A 16,315-nucleotide genomic window follows, 5' to 3' on the forward strand; every position below is an offset into this window, starting at 1 on the left:
CGAGGCGGGCGGATCACGAGGCCAGGAGATCGAGACCACGGTGAAACCCCGTCTCTACTAAAAATACAAAAAATTAGCCGGGCGTGGTGGCGGGCGCCTGTAGTCCCAGCTACGTGGAAAGGCTGAGGCAGGAGAATGGCGGGAACCCGAGAGGCGGAGCTTGCACTGAGCCGAGATTGCGCCGCTGCACTCCAGCCTGGGCGACAGAGTGAGATTCCTTCTCAAAAAAATAAAAATAAAAATAAAATAAAATGCTGAGGTAAATATTCGCGTCCTCCTTCTCCTCTTTTAATTCTTTGGCCATTTTGACAAGTTTATGAGGTAGAGCCATGGCACGGGGTGGGGATGGTAATATATTTGTGCAAAAAACATATTTTTAAAAGACACTTAAAAAAAACCTCTTGGGTCTCTAACATTTTAATTATACCTTCTCTTTATTTTTCAGTTGGAAAATGGCTGTGTTTCTCAAATTGTAAATACAAAAGTCTTCCAACTCTACCGTTCGGGATTATTCATGACATTTCATGTTGCTGTAATTGTTACAGAATTTGGGACAGGTAATGACTGTATTTTTTGGACAACCTGGGGATATATGGCAACTTACTGGGTGAAGCTTGTTGAGTTAGTACTAAGTACAAAATTCAGATTAATTATTTCTAATTTAATACAACTGGGAATAGTTCCAAGTGCAAAAATTATTACTGAAAAATTTACAAGATTGCTCAGAGTGAGTGTTCAATAAGTATTTGTTAAAAGAATGAAAGAAGAGGCCGGGCGTGGTAGCTCACGCCTGTAATCCCAGCACTTTGGGAGGCTGAGGCAGGTGGATCACCTGAGGTCAGGAGTTCAAAATCAGCTTGGCCAGCATGGTGAAACCCCATCTCTACAAAAATACAAAAAATTAGCCGGGCATGATGGTGAGTGCCTGTAATCCCAGCAACTCCAGAGGCTGAGGCATGAGAATCGTTTGAACCCAGGAGGCGGAGGTTGCAGTGAGCTGAGATCGTGCCATTGCACTCCAGCCTCCAGCCTGGGTGACAGACCAAGACTCAGTCTCAAAAAAAAAAAAAAAAAAGAGGGGAGAAAGAGATTAATTATTTAATTTGGAGTGGGAAAATCAGATTTAACTACTAATTATTTCTTGTTATTTAAAAAGGTGTCGTGATTATGCCATTGTAAAGTGCTCTATATAAGCATACTTGATCAATATCATGATGCTACTTACACTGGGCAAGCTGGTCACATTTATATTGCTGTGGATGGTAACTTAAACATGTTTCACTCTGCTGTGTTCATCATTCCTTACAGGTGTGCAGATCAGTGAGAAGACCTCAGTTTTTATCACTCAATTGCTTGGAACTGTAAACTTTGAGAACATGGATACTTTCTATAGAAGAGGGATTTCTTATTTTGGAACTGTAGGTTTGACTAAAGAATACACGCTTCCATTTCATTTTCTTGGATCATAGATTACCCTTCGAAAATTTCTGGTCACTTTTTTCCTACTTTTATAATACATTTTAAGCATTACTATGTCTGAGGTGCTAGAAAATGTCCTAGATTGAAAGAAGCAATAGATAACATTATAGTTTTTTCCATACTTTATATTATATATCTATGTATTTAATAGAGCATCTTTCTGTCTGTTGAATTTAGGAAAATGATAAGGGATCACATTTATGAGTTGAAAACTATTTCTCTGTAAAAATGTAAACATTTTGTGTTTTAAGTCATATTAATTATTCTTTTCTTATACAGCTTAAATTTTCGGGTCCCAATAATGTACCTATGGTGAACAAGTTGTTGCAACTGGAACTCAATGATGAATTTATAGGAAATTACACTACAGATGAGAATGGCGAAGCTCAATTTGCCATTGACACTTCAGACATATTTGATCCAGAGTTCAACCTAAAAGTAAGGCATCAAAGAACAGAAGTAGACCATTAGACATCCCACAGAGGATTTGGATATCAGAAATGTTAAACATTAGGAATATCTCAAAAGATAACTTGTATACAGAATATATTTTAAAGAAAATTTAAAATGTAGCTTATTTTATATAATTTGCTTGTTCACTAAATAATATATGAGAATACTTGTTCGAGAGGATGAGAAGCTAAAAGTCTATCACGATTGTTATAAATTTGCTAACAACTAATATTTTCCTCTAGGAAACAAGAAGTAGCTCATGAGGATGATTTGACTTTCTTCTTCAGATCATTTCGTGCATAGATAGGGGAGATCTTATACTTTCTCTTTATTTTCTGCTGCTTAAACAGAATTTTGCAGTTAAATAATTTGTCAGTGTTCACATGTAGCTGAAAGAAACAGAACTGAAGCCCAATTCTGTGGCTTCAATTAAAGAGTAAAAAACACAATTCACCATCAGTCTAATGAAATATTTACACAATCTTTCATGGTCATGTTTTGTATGCAAAGAGCAAAGTGCTATTATTATTTTGATTCCAATAACTTAACATTAAAATGTCAGCCACAAGCTGAGATTCCTCCCTACTCTGGACAGTTGAGAAGCCTCCATTCTCAGTAACAACTGTCTTCGGATGTCATGATGCTAAGACCCTTCACTTTCTTTTGTCATCTCAGGCCACATATGTTCGACGTAAGAGCTGCTATCTTCCCAGCTGGTTGATGCCTCAGTACTTGGATGCTCACTTCTTAGTCTCACGCTTTTACTCCCGAACCAACAGCTTCCTGAAGATTGTTCCTGAACCAGAGCAGCTTGCATGTAATCAACAGAAGGTTGTTACTGTGCATTACTCCCTAAACAGTGAAGCATATGAGGATGATTCCAGTGTAAAGTTCTTCTATTTGGTGAGTCTCAGTCAGTGGGTTCCTGGAATCCTGTTCAATTGCACGTCTGCTTAGCCCAGCACAGCTTAGAAAGCATGCATCAGTCATGCCACGGTGACCAGAGTAAGGGCAGCTTTCTCACTTTGCTGGTGAATATTGTTCGATCCATTAACAACAAACAAACACAGAGAATGATCTGAGGCAATTTAAGTTTCCCTAAGGTTGAAGAACTTGCTGTTCAGAGTCTGCTTGTTTAAGCATTCAAATGTAACTCATATCAAGTATTTATGACACTCCGTAATAGTAAAATATTGGGCAGATGCCAGAAAGTAAGATGGAAAGCTTATTTTGATAAGCAGTAAAAGGACTTTGTTCTCTTGGTTCTGTCCATTTTGTCTTTCTAAGGAGGAGCCCCAAACCTTTGTGGCACCAGGGACTGGTTTCATGGAAGATAATTTTTCCACAGATGGCGGGGATGGTGGGATGGCTTCAGGATGATTCAAGCATATTACATTTATTGTTCACTTTATTTCTATTATTTTACATACTCACCATAATGTGGAATCAGTAAGAACCCTGTGCTTGTTTTCCTGCAGCTAGATGGTCCTATCTGGTGGTGATGGGAGACAGTGACAGATTATTAGGCCTTAGATTCTCATAAGGAGCATGCAACCTAGATCCCTCACATGTGCAGTTCACAGCAGGGCTTGTGCTCTCATGAGAATCTAATACTACTGCTGATCTGACAGGAGCTCAGGTGGTAATGCTTGCTCACCACACTGCTCACCTCCTGCTGTGTGGCCTAGTACCTGACAGGCCATGGACAGGTACCTACCGGTACACAGCCTGGGGATTGGGGACTTCTGCTCTAAGGGCTGTAGAAGAGTGAAAAGACACAGACCTGGAAATTAAGACATTAACTTGAATCCCCCACCCTCTCCTAGTTAGCATGCAAGTTAGTGCATCTTGGACGGATTGCTTGAACTCTTTAACCCTTGGCTTCCTCAGGTGTACAGTGTAATTGGAGATTATAAGACTTACCTCTTAGGGTAAGTGTTCTGTGTCAGGCACTGTTATAAGGATTGTATATGTGTTAACTCATCTAATCAGCCTATAGATATCTCCATTTTACAGACAATGAAACAGAGGCAAACAAGTGAAACATCATGTCTTAAGTCACAAAGTTCATGAGCAGGCGAAGGCGTATTTGAAACCGGACAGCCTTGACAATTTCAGAGCTTTATGTGCCACTTTATACAGTGCATTGCACATAGTTTACAAAGTTTCCAGTATATAATAGAATCTCAATCAATTTTAGTCATTTTCTCTGCACTTTTCCAATTTATGCAAAGTCTATTTTTAATATTTTCTTGTGGAAGCTACCCTATCTTATGGAACAGAATTACCATTAAGTAATAAATTACCTAATCGCAATATGAGAATATGATGACATTAGATAATATATTGCATGTTATGTTTTCTTTGTTCCACACAGATGATGGTAAAAGGAGCTATCTTACTCAGTGAACAAAAGGAAATCAGAAACAAAGGTATATATAATATATTCATTTTAAAATATATACTCTAACTTCATTTTTTCTTATTAAGGAAATATAGACATTCTATATATGGGAATTATATATATTAAGAAAATATATTTTTATATATAGTCAAACATATATGTGTGTGTATATATATGTGTGTGTGCATATGTATGTGTATATATACATATAGTGAAAAGAAGTTAGAACGAGCACTTATTTCAATTTGTGGATGAAGGGAATAGTTAGCACAGCCTGAGGGAAGCTACTAAATGTCTCGATGAAGGAGAGTTCTACCTGTTTCTTTTATTGGCAGATCATTGAGTACATTAGAAAAGTGATATACAAAATCCCAGTATTGTTATCATCTAAATTATGCAGTCTTCTTTATTTGTATATGTACTTCCTATTATTTGATTTATATGTCTTGAAAACAGGGCCCAATTTACTCTTTCTGTCCATGAGCCGTTCTCTTTTATCTAAGCGTACCAGTGATTCGGGAAACTTTCAGCATTGTTATCTCTTCGTCTCCTATTTACACAGCCTGGAATGGAAACTTCTCATTCCCAATCAGCATCAGTGCTGATCTGGCTCCTGCAGCTGTCCTGTTTGTCTACACCCTTCACCCCAGTGGGGAAATTGTGGCTGACAGTGTCAGATTCCAGATTGACAAGTGCTTTAAACACAAGGTGATGTTTCTCCTATTTCTGGCCTGAGAAGTGGAACAGTTTGCTCCCTGCTGTCTTCTTGTCTGACTACTATCACCTTCACGTGGGAAACTCACACTCAGCGCTGTTATAATTGAATTATTAGGGGATGCGAGAATCACCAAACACAATGCATGATCTTTGGCAGCAGTGCCAATCCTGAGACGGCAGCAGGGTGGTGAAGGGGGTCTCCTGCAAAGAGAGCTGAGGGTGAGAGTGGGCAGGGGAAATACAGTACAGAAATCTATAAGGATTTATTCAGGAGAGATTAAATGTATTGAGATCATTCATCTTTACATAAAATGGTCTCTACTCTCATCTCTTCTTTTTCTCTACTTTAGGTTAACATAAAGTTCTCTAAAGAGCAGGGCCTACCTGGCTCCAATGCTAGTCTCTATCTTCAAGCGGCCCCTGACTCATTCTGTGCCCTCCGGGCTGTGGATAGGAGCGTCCTTCTACTGAAGTCTGAACAACAGCTGTCAGCTGAAAGTGTAAGCTCTCTGACTTCCTCGTTTTTCATGTTTCTCTGGACTCCCAGAAGTCTTACCCTTCAGATGATGTCTTGAACATGTTGAAAATATTGAATGTTTTCTTCCTTTGTTCCTTCATGGATTATACACTTATTTTTCTTGGCTATCCTAAGAACATGCTTATAACAATACAGAATTTGATAGATAATTATAACAGTTTAGGAATTTTACAGCTGTGATTTTTAAAAATCATAGGTGTAATCACAGATGTGGAAACCTGGAATGAAATGAAATCTCTATGTTCAAGGATATGCTTGGATTCAGTGTAAAGTTATTATCTATAAATGGATATTGTATTTTCTTAAACATTTCCAGACCTGGAATTCCAAAAGTTCAGATCAAATTTATTTCGGTTAATGATTGTTGGATATTTTCCATTTATTTCTGACACAATTACATATAAATAACTATTGAAATTTATGATCATATTTAAATCTAATTTAATAATTTAATTTTTTCTGATTAATATTATACCTATATAATATAGAAAATGTGCAAAGTATACAAAGACATAAAGAAGGAAATCTTTAAAATCATTTATAGTCCTAACACTTAGGCATCTTTATAGTTTTGCTGTAATTTTTCAAATCTCTTTTCTGAAGGCATATATATTTTACAAACTTGAGATCTCACCAAAAAATACAGTTTTGTATTTTGCTTTCAACATTCTGTAGTAAGTCCAGTTTTAAATATAAAATTATAGAATTCAGTAATAATATTGAATAACTGTGGATCATTTTATAAAACATATTTTTCTCAATGCAAAACATAAATACATTTAAATTTTCTATTACAGGGAGCAAAAATACTTTTAGTTAGAAGCTTTCAGAATCTGAGGAGGCATCAACAAATAAAGGATAAATTTATCTATAAATATGGAATATGGCCGTGTGCTGTGCTCACACCTGTAATCCCAGCACTTTGGGAGGCCAAGGCGGGCAGATCGTTTGTGCTCAAGAGGTCGAGACCAGCCTGCACAACATGATGAGACTCTGTCTCTCCCAAGAATATAAAAAATGAGCAAGGCACAGTGGTGTGCACCTGTGATCTCAGAAACTTGGGAGGATCACTTGAGCCCTGGCGGGGGCAGAGGTTGCAGTGAACCAAGATTGTGCCACTACACTCCATCCTGGGTGACAGAGCGAGACCTTGTCTCAAAGAAAAAAAAGGAGTATGTGTATATATATGTATATAAACATATATATTTACACACACACACACACACACACTTTTTTTTCCCTTGAGAGTTTCATGGATTCAGAGTAAATAGCTTCTGCTCATTCTTTCTACAGTTGGAGGTGGCAATATCTTAGGAAAACTGCCTCAAGAAAAGACCATCAAGGGACCGCAAAAAGAAAATTCTAGAGGCATTTTCAGGGGTCTCAGAATATATCAGAGCCAAAAGAGGTTACCCTTGTTTATTATCGATAGCTATATTAATAGTATAAATCAAGTGAAGTTCTACAAATGAGTGAATTCCAATTTATATTCTATAAGTTTGTTATTTTTTGTATTATCTTATGTAAGCTTAGTTTTTAGTTTTAAATAATTTTTAAAAGTGCAAGAATTACACAGAGAACTCCCCATGTACCCTTGACGTGATTCACCAGTTTGTGAACATTTTGCCATACTTGTTTTCTCTTTCTCACTCTCTCTACCCCTACACACACACACACACACACACACACACACACAGTTTATGGCATTTCAATTTTTTCTGAATCGTTTGAGACTAGGTTACATGCATCAGTCTATTGTGAAAGAAAAATACAAACAACTCAGGACCCCAATTCACGATGCTAAAAGGACAAAAAATGAGGCTGAAAACTGAGTCATGGAAGAAGTTGTTTTTCTTTTGTTCCTAAGCAGATAGCTACTTTTTCTTCCTTGTTAGATTAGTTAGTGATTTACCTATTTTGCTGAGTTTTCCAAAAACATATAATTTTAATTTATTAATGTGATGTAATATGATATGAGGTTTTTTGCTACTCCACCACATTAATTTCTATTTTTATCTTTATTATTTCCTTACTGGTGCTGTATTTTGTTGTTATTTTTAGCTTTTTCACTTAGAAATTTACTTCATTTTCATTGATTTATTTTATTGGGCTAGGTGTTTTTAAGCCTGTAAGTTTTTCCATGATTTCTACTTTTGAAGTATCTCATAGATCCTGATACAAAGCAATTGCACCATTTTTATTTTTCAGAAATTCTGTAATTTCTGTTTGTATTAACCCTTTCACTGAAAATTTAGTTACTGGAGTACTTGATAATTTTCATGTAAAAAGGAATTTATTTTAGAGTTTTCTTTTAAATTTCAAGTTCTATACCTTCGTGGTCAGCAATATTTGCACTGGTATATTTTTGCGCCCAAATATATAATGAGTTTTTACGAATATATCTCATGTGTTGAGAAGATATAGTCTCTATGATCAGTTTGTTTTCTATCCACGAGGTTGGATTATTTTGATCCTTTGTATTCTTACTTATTTTGTAAAATTTATTTAACCTTCTTCTGCTGAGTGGTGTGTTAAAATACCCTATGAATAGTGCTCTGTTTCTTCTTGCATCGGCTGTAGTTTCTGCATAGATAATCATAACTGTTGTGCCTTTATTATGAATTGCAGCTTTTAGCAGTAAGTATTCTTCTCTGTCTTGTTTGATGTCTTTTGGCCTGACTTCTATGATTTCCGATAACAGGAGGATTGCAGCCTTTGCATTCTTGTTATTTTCCTTTACTTTTCCTTTGGATTTCACCTTTTGAAATATGCACTTCACTTGTCTTTTGTATCAAGTACAGCATTGGGTTTTGTTTTAAATATACATATCTTTGTCTTTTAAAGGAGAATAAAATCTGTTCACTCTATTGATATGATGTATGTGTTAGGCCTCAGCTCTATCATACTATTTTTCTTATGATTCTGTATTTTATTTAAAGCAACTTTATTTCTTTAGCTTTTATGTTTGTTTTTTGTTATCTTGCTTAAAGCTTCTTTGAGTATTCAGGCTAGGTTGAATTTTTATTTTAGTGGTTATTTTTATATTTACATATTTTATAATATCCTAATATCCTAATCTCATTTTTTCTTGCTTAACCTTAATATCTAGTTAGTTATGGCCGGGCACGGTGGCTCACACCTGTAATTCCAGCACTTTGGGAGGCCAAGGTGGGTGGATCACGAGGTCAGGAGATTGAGACCATCCTGGCTAACACGGTGAAACCCCGTATCTACTAAAAATATTAAAAAATTAGCCGGGCGTGGTGGCAGGCACCTGTAGTCCCAGCTACTCAGGAGGCTGAGGCAGGAGAATTGCAAGAACCTGGGAGGCAGAGCTTGCAGTGAGCCGAGATTGCACCACCGCACTCCAGCCTGGGTGACAGAGCAAGACTCCCTCTCAAAAAAAAAAAAAAAAAAATCTAGTCAGTTATTTTTCATCTTTGAGTCTTAACTGCTACCTACACAATAGTCAGTAATCTCTAGTTTCCACTTTTCTCTCCCTCTTCTTTTTATTGTTGCATCTTTCCTTTTTTGTCAGAATATGTAATGTTTACATTCTGTATTATTTCTCCTATTCATCAAGTTTTACTAATTGCCTGAGTCATCTTTTGGTTACGTAAAGCTCATTCTCCAGGAGCCTGGGAGATGGGGGTTGCTGTGAGCCATTATCATACCACTGCACTTCAGCCTGGGCAAGGGAATGGGACCCTGTCTCAAAAATAAATAAATAAAAATTTTTAAAAAGTACATTTTCTACCAGAGTCCTCAGGATATCACATAAGTATAGAATTCTCTGACATTTTCATATTCAGAATTATTTTTTCTAAAGCCTTAATAAATGAAGGACAGGTATTTGTATATTAAATCTTTAGTTTATACATTTTAAAATTTCTTTGAAATGCTGCCTTACTATTGACTTGCTTTGAATATGGCTTTTAATAGTGCTGACATTAGTTTAATTCATTTTCCATTGTGGGATACTTTATGTCTCAAGGCCTTGAATGTTTTTTCCCCTTTATACTTTAATCTAATAGTTTCAGTAAGAACGTATTATTCTGTAGAAGTTTTGCCAGGTACACAGTGGAGTCATGCAATATGTAAACTCAAATCTTCTTTTATTTTCAGATTTCCTCTGAATTATAATTGTAAATATTAGTCTTTCCATTTTTTTGTTCTAAAAAATCTCTGTACATTTGTTGGATCTTCCTTACCTGCTTTCCAATTCAATCACTTTGCCTGTGACTTGTTTTAATTCATTCTTTCTCATTTTATTCTTTTTTTTCCCTCTATGCTGCTTTTAAAGTTTTCTCTGAACAATTTTCTCTTGATGTCCTTATACTTTAGAGTTTATTTATGATATAATTTTGTCTAGTTTTCCTGAGTTCAATAAAGCCTCATTTTATTTCTTCTTGGGTTTTGTCCATTTATTTTCTTAATTGAATTTCTGATTCATGCTGCCTTTTAAATACCCCAAATACATGCTTAAGAATATTTCATTCATGTTAAATTATTTTGGTCTGGCTTTTGTTTACTTATTTATTTACTTAGTGACTTTAGTGGAGAAGTTTCATTAGCTGAAATGTTTTGGTTTGCATTTCCTGTTTTCTCTTACAGCAGCTTTGTATGGAGTTGATTTTTTCTAATTCTTGATATTTTGTGCAGGGTGTTCATAGGTGAAGAGTGCCCTTCCTATTTTTTTTTAGTAAAATGCATTATTTTAAAAATGTTGGTGATGGAAATGAGGGTGGAGGGAGTTATTTTATCCTATGACATCCTTTCCTTTTTCAAATTCCCCGTCTCCAAGGGTCTGCATACCTCCTCTTGTGATCTGATTATTTCCCATTAGCCATGTTTTTTGGAAGCTTCCACTTCCAGGCCCATTCATTCCAAGCCCTTTCCCTGTGTGCTGTACTGGGAACTATTGAGTCCGAAACCTTTGATTTGTATTTTTAACAATGCTAGACTTTCTCTTACCTGGAGTGGACTTGGTGTGTGTTTCTTCTCATTTCTCCGTGCCATTCTGCTCTCTTTTTGTCTGCAGTCTCTTAAGCCTTCCCTCTGCAATAGCAGTAGAAGCTCTCTTGGAATTTGGTGTTTGTTTCTCTACTAAGAAATAATTTGAAGATCATGGTATTCTCTATATCATAGTAATGTTAAAGATATTAGTCACGAGTATCATTACTTGTTCTCTTTGTTGGTTTTATGTTTTCTTTGGAAGGTTATGTAAGAAGATTTAAAATCAGGCAGCTAAGATTATTCTCCAGACTTAGAAATTCCAGCATCATAATTGATTGTCTGTACAACAGGCCTTGGATTAATCAATAGTCAGGCATTGCTTTCTTACATTCTGCCTTAAATCCTGCACTTAAGCTGAGAAATTCTGTGAACATGACATCAGTTGCCTAAAACAAAACTGGTTTGCTCCTTCGAAAGGACGAGCTTATGTGAAAACACTGGATTAAATATGATGGCCATGCTCTTAAAGAAAAGAACAGGAATAAATGGTACAGTACACAATTCGCCAATTTTGTAATTTTAAAAGAAGTGCTTAAAATTATTGGGAAATATTTTTTCTCATAGGTGTATAACATGGTTCCAAGTATAGAGCTGTATGGTTATTTCTACCGTGGCCTCAATCTGGATGATGGCAAGGAAGACCTTTGCATTCCTCAGAGGGATATGTTCTACAATGGTTTATATTACACACCTGTAAGCAACTATGGGGATGGAGACATCTATAATATTGTCAGGGTAAGATCACTAAGGATTTTGGAAAATATTTTATCTCAATTTTTAGTACTCATAATGCATATTGATGTTTTCTTAATTATGTAGTTTTCTTCCTATACTTTGAGATTCGTATCTGTAATCTGCCAATAGAGTACATAGAAATTGTTTTATAAAAAGGAGATATTAATTTTGTTGATTTTAAAATTTTCTGCTGAAAATAAATCATGTAGCTATAATTACAAAACCTCACTTAAAAAAAAAGACAGTCTCCAATTAATACAATAAATCTTATGCAAAGATAGTCAAATCAAGAGGCCAAGAGAGTGTGGACTCCAGATATCCCTAGGCCATTAATGAGACATGCTGAGCCTTCCATGAAATAATCTTTATAATTAACGTCACAAGTGTGTAAGAAAAGGGATATTGAATCAGACAGACTTTATCAGGTTCCAGCTCTTTAATTTACTGAGTGTGCCGTGTGTGTGTGTGTGTGTGTGTGTGTGTGTGTGTGTATGTGTTTGATGTTAATTAGGGTAATGATAGTGCTGATCTCATAAGTATTTTCCACTTAGGATGAAATGGAGAATAATGGAAAATACTTAGAAAAATGCTAGCACATAAGTGCTAGATAAATCATAGTGATTATCATTTTTTCTCTAAATTAGGGATTTTCCATAAGTCAAATAGAGGTAAGTTGACTTGTAACTTCTCAGGCCTTTGTTAACACAGAAAATATGGACACTTATGATCCATTTATCTTTACAATATAAATAATAGGCCTTTTATAGTTCTTGCACGAAAAGAATGAACAATATTTTTGTTGTTTGTTTCTTTAAAGAACATGGGTCTAAAAGTCTTTACCAATCTCCATTACCGAAAACCAGAAGTATGTGTGATGGAGAGAAGGCTGCCACTCCCTAAGTCGCTTTATCTAGAAACAGAAAATTATGGTCCGATGCATAGTGTTCCATCTAGAATTGCATGTAGGTAATCTTACATTTTTTGTTGGGGGATGACCAAACCAGTTTGCGGAATTTAGTGTATTTGGGATAAACTGTACAATTTTGGAATTTTATATGTGAATTATGCCATGTTTTTGGCTACAATTAGACATCCTATAGTTGGATAAAGCAGAATAAGACAGACTAGACATGCTTTTGGCTATAACAAGAAATTAGCTTCAGATTTGAGATGTAGTTTATTTTTATTAATAAAATACAATGTCAGAAATACAATCATACTTCACTTAGTGATGGAGAGTTTGTTCTGCAAAATGCATTTTTAGGTGATATTGTTGTGCGAACATCATGGAGTATACTTACACAAACCTAGATGCTGTAGCCTGCAACACACCTAGGCTATGTGGTACAGCCTCTTTTTCCTAGGCTACAAACCTCCACAGCATGTGACTATACTGAATACTGTAGGCAGTTGTAACACGATGGTAACTATTTGTGTATCTAATCATTGCTAAACATGGAAAAGGCACAGTGAAAATGTGGTATACAAGATGAAAAAAGTTGTACTTTATATAGAGCACTTCCCATGAATGGAGCTTGCAAGGTTAAAAGTTACTCTGAGTGAGTCAGGGTACAAATATATTTTCTTTCTTTACATTCTTATTCTATAAGCTTTTTCCTATTTTTTAATTTTCTTTAATTTTATACTTTTTTGTTAAAAACGAAGACGCAAACACACACATTAGTCTAGGCCTATACAAGGTCAGGATCATCAATATCACTGTCTTCTACCTCCACATCTTGTACCACTGAACGTTCTTCAGGGGCAATAACACGCATGGAGCTGTCATCATCTATGATAGCAATGCCTTCTTCTGGAACACCTCCTGAAGGACCTGCCTGAAGCTGTTTTGCAGTTAATTTTTTTGATAAGTAAGAACAGTACACTCTAAACAGTAAACAGTATAGTATAGTAAGCACAAAAACCGGTAACATAGTCATCATTATCAAGTATTATGTACTGTACAGAATTGTATCTGCTATATTTTTATAGGACTGGCAGTGCAGTAGGTTTGTTTACACCAGCATCACCACAAACCCATGACCAATGCGTTGCACTACAACGTTATGATGGCTTTGATGTCAATAGGTGGTAGGAATTTTTCAGCTCCATTATAACCTTATGGGACCACTGTAGTCTAAGCGGTCTGTCATTGATCACAATGTCATTATGTGGTACCTGACTGTGTATAGGAACAGGCAATGTATGGTGATACAGGAAAACAGTCATAGTAAGTGACTGTGATACAGGAAGGTGAGGTGTTTTATGGAGACCTTATACCCTGATAATATATAGACCATAATTTGCAGAGTCCAAGGTCTGAATAAGGTACTTCTTCCTTTTTTTTAGCTAGTGGAATCAGAGAGAAGAATGCTGACTATGTAGAACAGGCTATAATTCAAACAGTAAGAACAAACTTCCCAGAGACATGGATTTGGGACCTCGTCAGTGTCGAGTGAGTTTTAACCATTTTCTCTCCTATGTGTCTTTATTTCTATTTTCTTTTTCTTTCTTCACTTTTATTCCTGGGTGTATAAAACAGTACCATATTTGTAAAATATGTATCATTGATTTGCATGTACTTATCATACATTTTATTTTTTTCTCTAGCATTGTTTTCCCTTCACCAAGAGTTTCTCTTCTATTCATTTTATGCAGACAGATTTAACCTGCCCCAATTAAAAAAAAAAAATGTGGCGTTTAAGGAAAAATGACCTTTCCATACTCAAATTTTATAAAAATCCAGCTCTCATTTTTATCTAACGCCCCATCCAAACAAGATAACTCACTTTTGAGCTTCAATCAATACTTTTCTGCTTGCTCTGCACTTAATTTTAAGTTCTTGGTTCAGACAAAGAATGTGTTTTACTGATAACCTCTTCTTCCAGTTCCTCAGGCTCTGCCAATCTTTCGTTCCTCATTCCTGATACGATAACCCAATGGGAGGCAAGTGGCTTTTGTGTGAATGGCGACGTTGGATTTGGTGTTTCCTCTACAACCACTCTAGAAGTCTCCCAACCTTTCTTTATTGAAATTGCCTCACCCTTTTCGGTTGTTCAAAATGAACAATTTGATTTGATTGTCAATGTCTTCAACTACCTGAATACATGTGTGGAGGTGAGTTGTTCTGTTTGATCTGGAGGCAAAAATCTAACAAAGCTAAAATATTTCTTAATATTTCTGTATTCTCTTTATCCTCAAATGCAAAATGCTACTATAAGGGTATAAGACTTAGGTCCATATTCCTCAAACAAATACAATTGCTTTCATTCACAGTGACAGTTTAAACATTGTATTGAGCATGGCATTTCATAGAGATGTGTGTTCCAGTGCTCTTCTCATTGCCATGATTGCTTTCTTAGATTTCTGTTCAAGTGGAGGAGTCTCAGAATTATGCAGCAAATATTAATACCTTGAAAATCAATGGCAGTGAGATAAACCAAGCTGGAGGGAGGAAAACAAACGTCTGGACTATTATACCTAAGAAATTGGGTAAGCAGCTATCTGTCTACACCAGTCACTCATAGAAAACCAGCCCATATTTATTGTCTCCATTTATTTTCCTTAAATTGTCTATACAAACATGATTTTCTCCCTCACATTTTTAAAATTCTTATTGTAAATTCTCCATTAGAAATTCTAATCTATAGTAATCTAATTTCTGGTTGTTAATGCTGTGTAGATCAAAACCACCATTCATTTTTACAAGAGCATAATGTAATTAAAATACAATAGAAATGCTAACTTGCATGACCTATCACGGACTACATGTTTGGCATATGCCATATCCCAAATGAAGGCCATGTTATCATTAATGTCACCTTAATTATTTGACTTCTCACTGGGTCCTTCACCTGCCATCATGAACCCAGGCCACCTTCACAAAAATTGCTGCTGCATCACAATGACCAGTTAGGGAATTGTCAGGTTTGTAAATTTACTAGATGTGCCATGGGGATACCAAAATCACTAAATGATTGGATTGAGATCAAAAACTGAGAGTGTTGTCTTAGTGCCTATGCTATCTGCAAGATAGAAAAATAAACTTGTCTCCTGTTGAAATATTGAAAATACATGGAATGGAAAAAGTTTAAAACTCTAGTAAACAAGGAATGCTAGATATAATGTGTGTGATACTTTTAATCACTACTTTTAAAAAATAGTCAAATTTTCTTTAATGTCCTATATTCATTGTATTTTAACAGCAAATAATATATCTATGAGATTATTTTAGCTCAGTTGTGATGCTGTTCTCAGACTATTTTTCTATTAGATTTGAAGTTTCTCAATATTTCTACTGCACAAGGTCTTCAAAATCCTACCTTGGCAATTGAGATAGAATACTGTACCAACTTGTATAGTTTTATGACATTAAGTCAAAGACACAGTTTTAAGAGTGAAATAGCAAGCTTCCTGAGACAGAGAAACAAATAAAACACAACAACAACAGAAAGAACAATATATTAGTTATGTATATTGGTATATAGTCATGTAAATAATAATAACCTTAAAGAATGATTGTTTTCAGTCCTCTAATTTTTACAAGCAAGGACACTGGAGATCAGTTCTAATTATATAATGTGAAATCAGGAAGTTTAAAAACAATGGATTCCTTGCTAGGACATTATTTCAATCCAGTGCCTATCTACTATATCATATTTTACTATGTTTGCTTGATCTTGGGAAGTTAGGAGCCCTACTTAGCTGACATTATTAGCCTATATTGTCATAAGTAACCTTTATAAACAATCAATATCAAGAAATTGACTCAGACAACTTGTAGAATGTTACTTTTCCTAAAATTTCTTAAGTTTTCATTAAGTAAATTTATCATTTAATGTAAGGAATCATGAAAATCATGGAACAGGTGAAATGGAAGCTACCACATTATACCTAGGAAGGAGAAGAAACAAGTTATTTTGTTCTAAGCATTAACTTAATGATAGAATTTGGTTAATCCAATTCAAGACATG

General features: G+C 35.4%; 1 protein-coding gene across 1 annotated transcript in view; it reads left to right on the plus strand.

Annotated features, from left to right (window-relative positions):
* The window catches only part of LOC100595728 (ovostatin homolog 2-like), a 57,870-nt gene that overhangs the window by 25,552 nt on the left and 16,003 nt on the right, over window positions 1-16,315 (plus strand). The window contains 12 exon segments of the mRNA XM_030804334.1: window positions 446-566; window positions 1,309-1,418; window positions 1,759-1,917; window positions 2,608-2,849; window positions 4,848-4,869; window positions 4,871-5,044; window positions 5,404-5,553; window positions 11,172-11,342; window positions 12,160-12,308; window positions 13,705-13,797; window positions 14,231-14,459; window positions 14,705-14,834. Of these exon segments, the coding sequence (XP_030660194.1) occupies window positions 446-566; window positions 1,309-1,418; window positions 1,759-1,917; window positions 2,608-2,849; window positions 4,848-4,869; window positions 4,871-5,044; window positions 5,404-5,553; window positions 11,172-11,342; window positions 12,160-12,308; window positions 13,705-13,797; window positions 14,231-14,459; window positions 14,705-14,834 (1,750 nt within the window).

The sequence above is a fragment of the Nomascus leucogenys genome, chromosome 23, assembly GCF_006542625.1.
Source record: "Nomascus leucogenys isolate Asia chromosome 23, Asia_NLE_v1, whole genome shotgun sequence".
NCBI classification, from domain to species: domain Eukaryota; kingdom Metazoa; phylum Chordata; class Mammalia; order Primates; family Hylobatidae; genus Nomascus; species Nomascus leucogenys.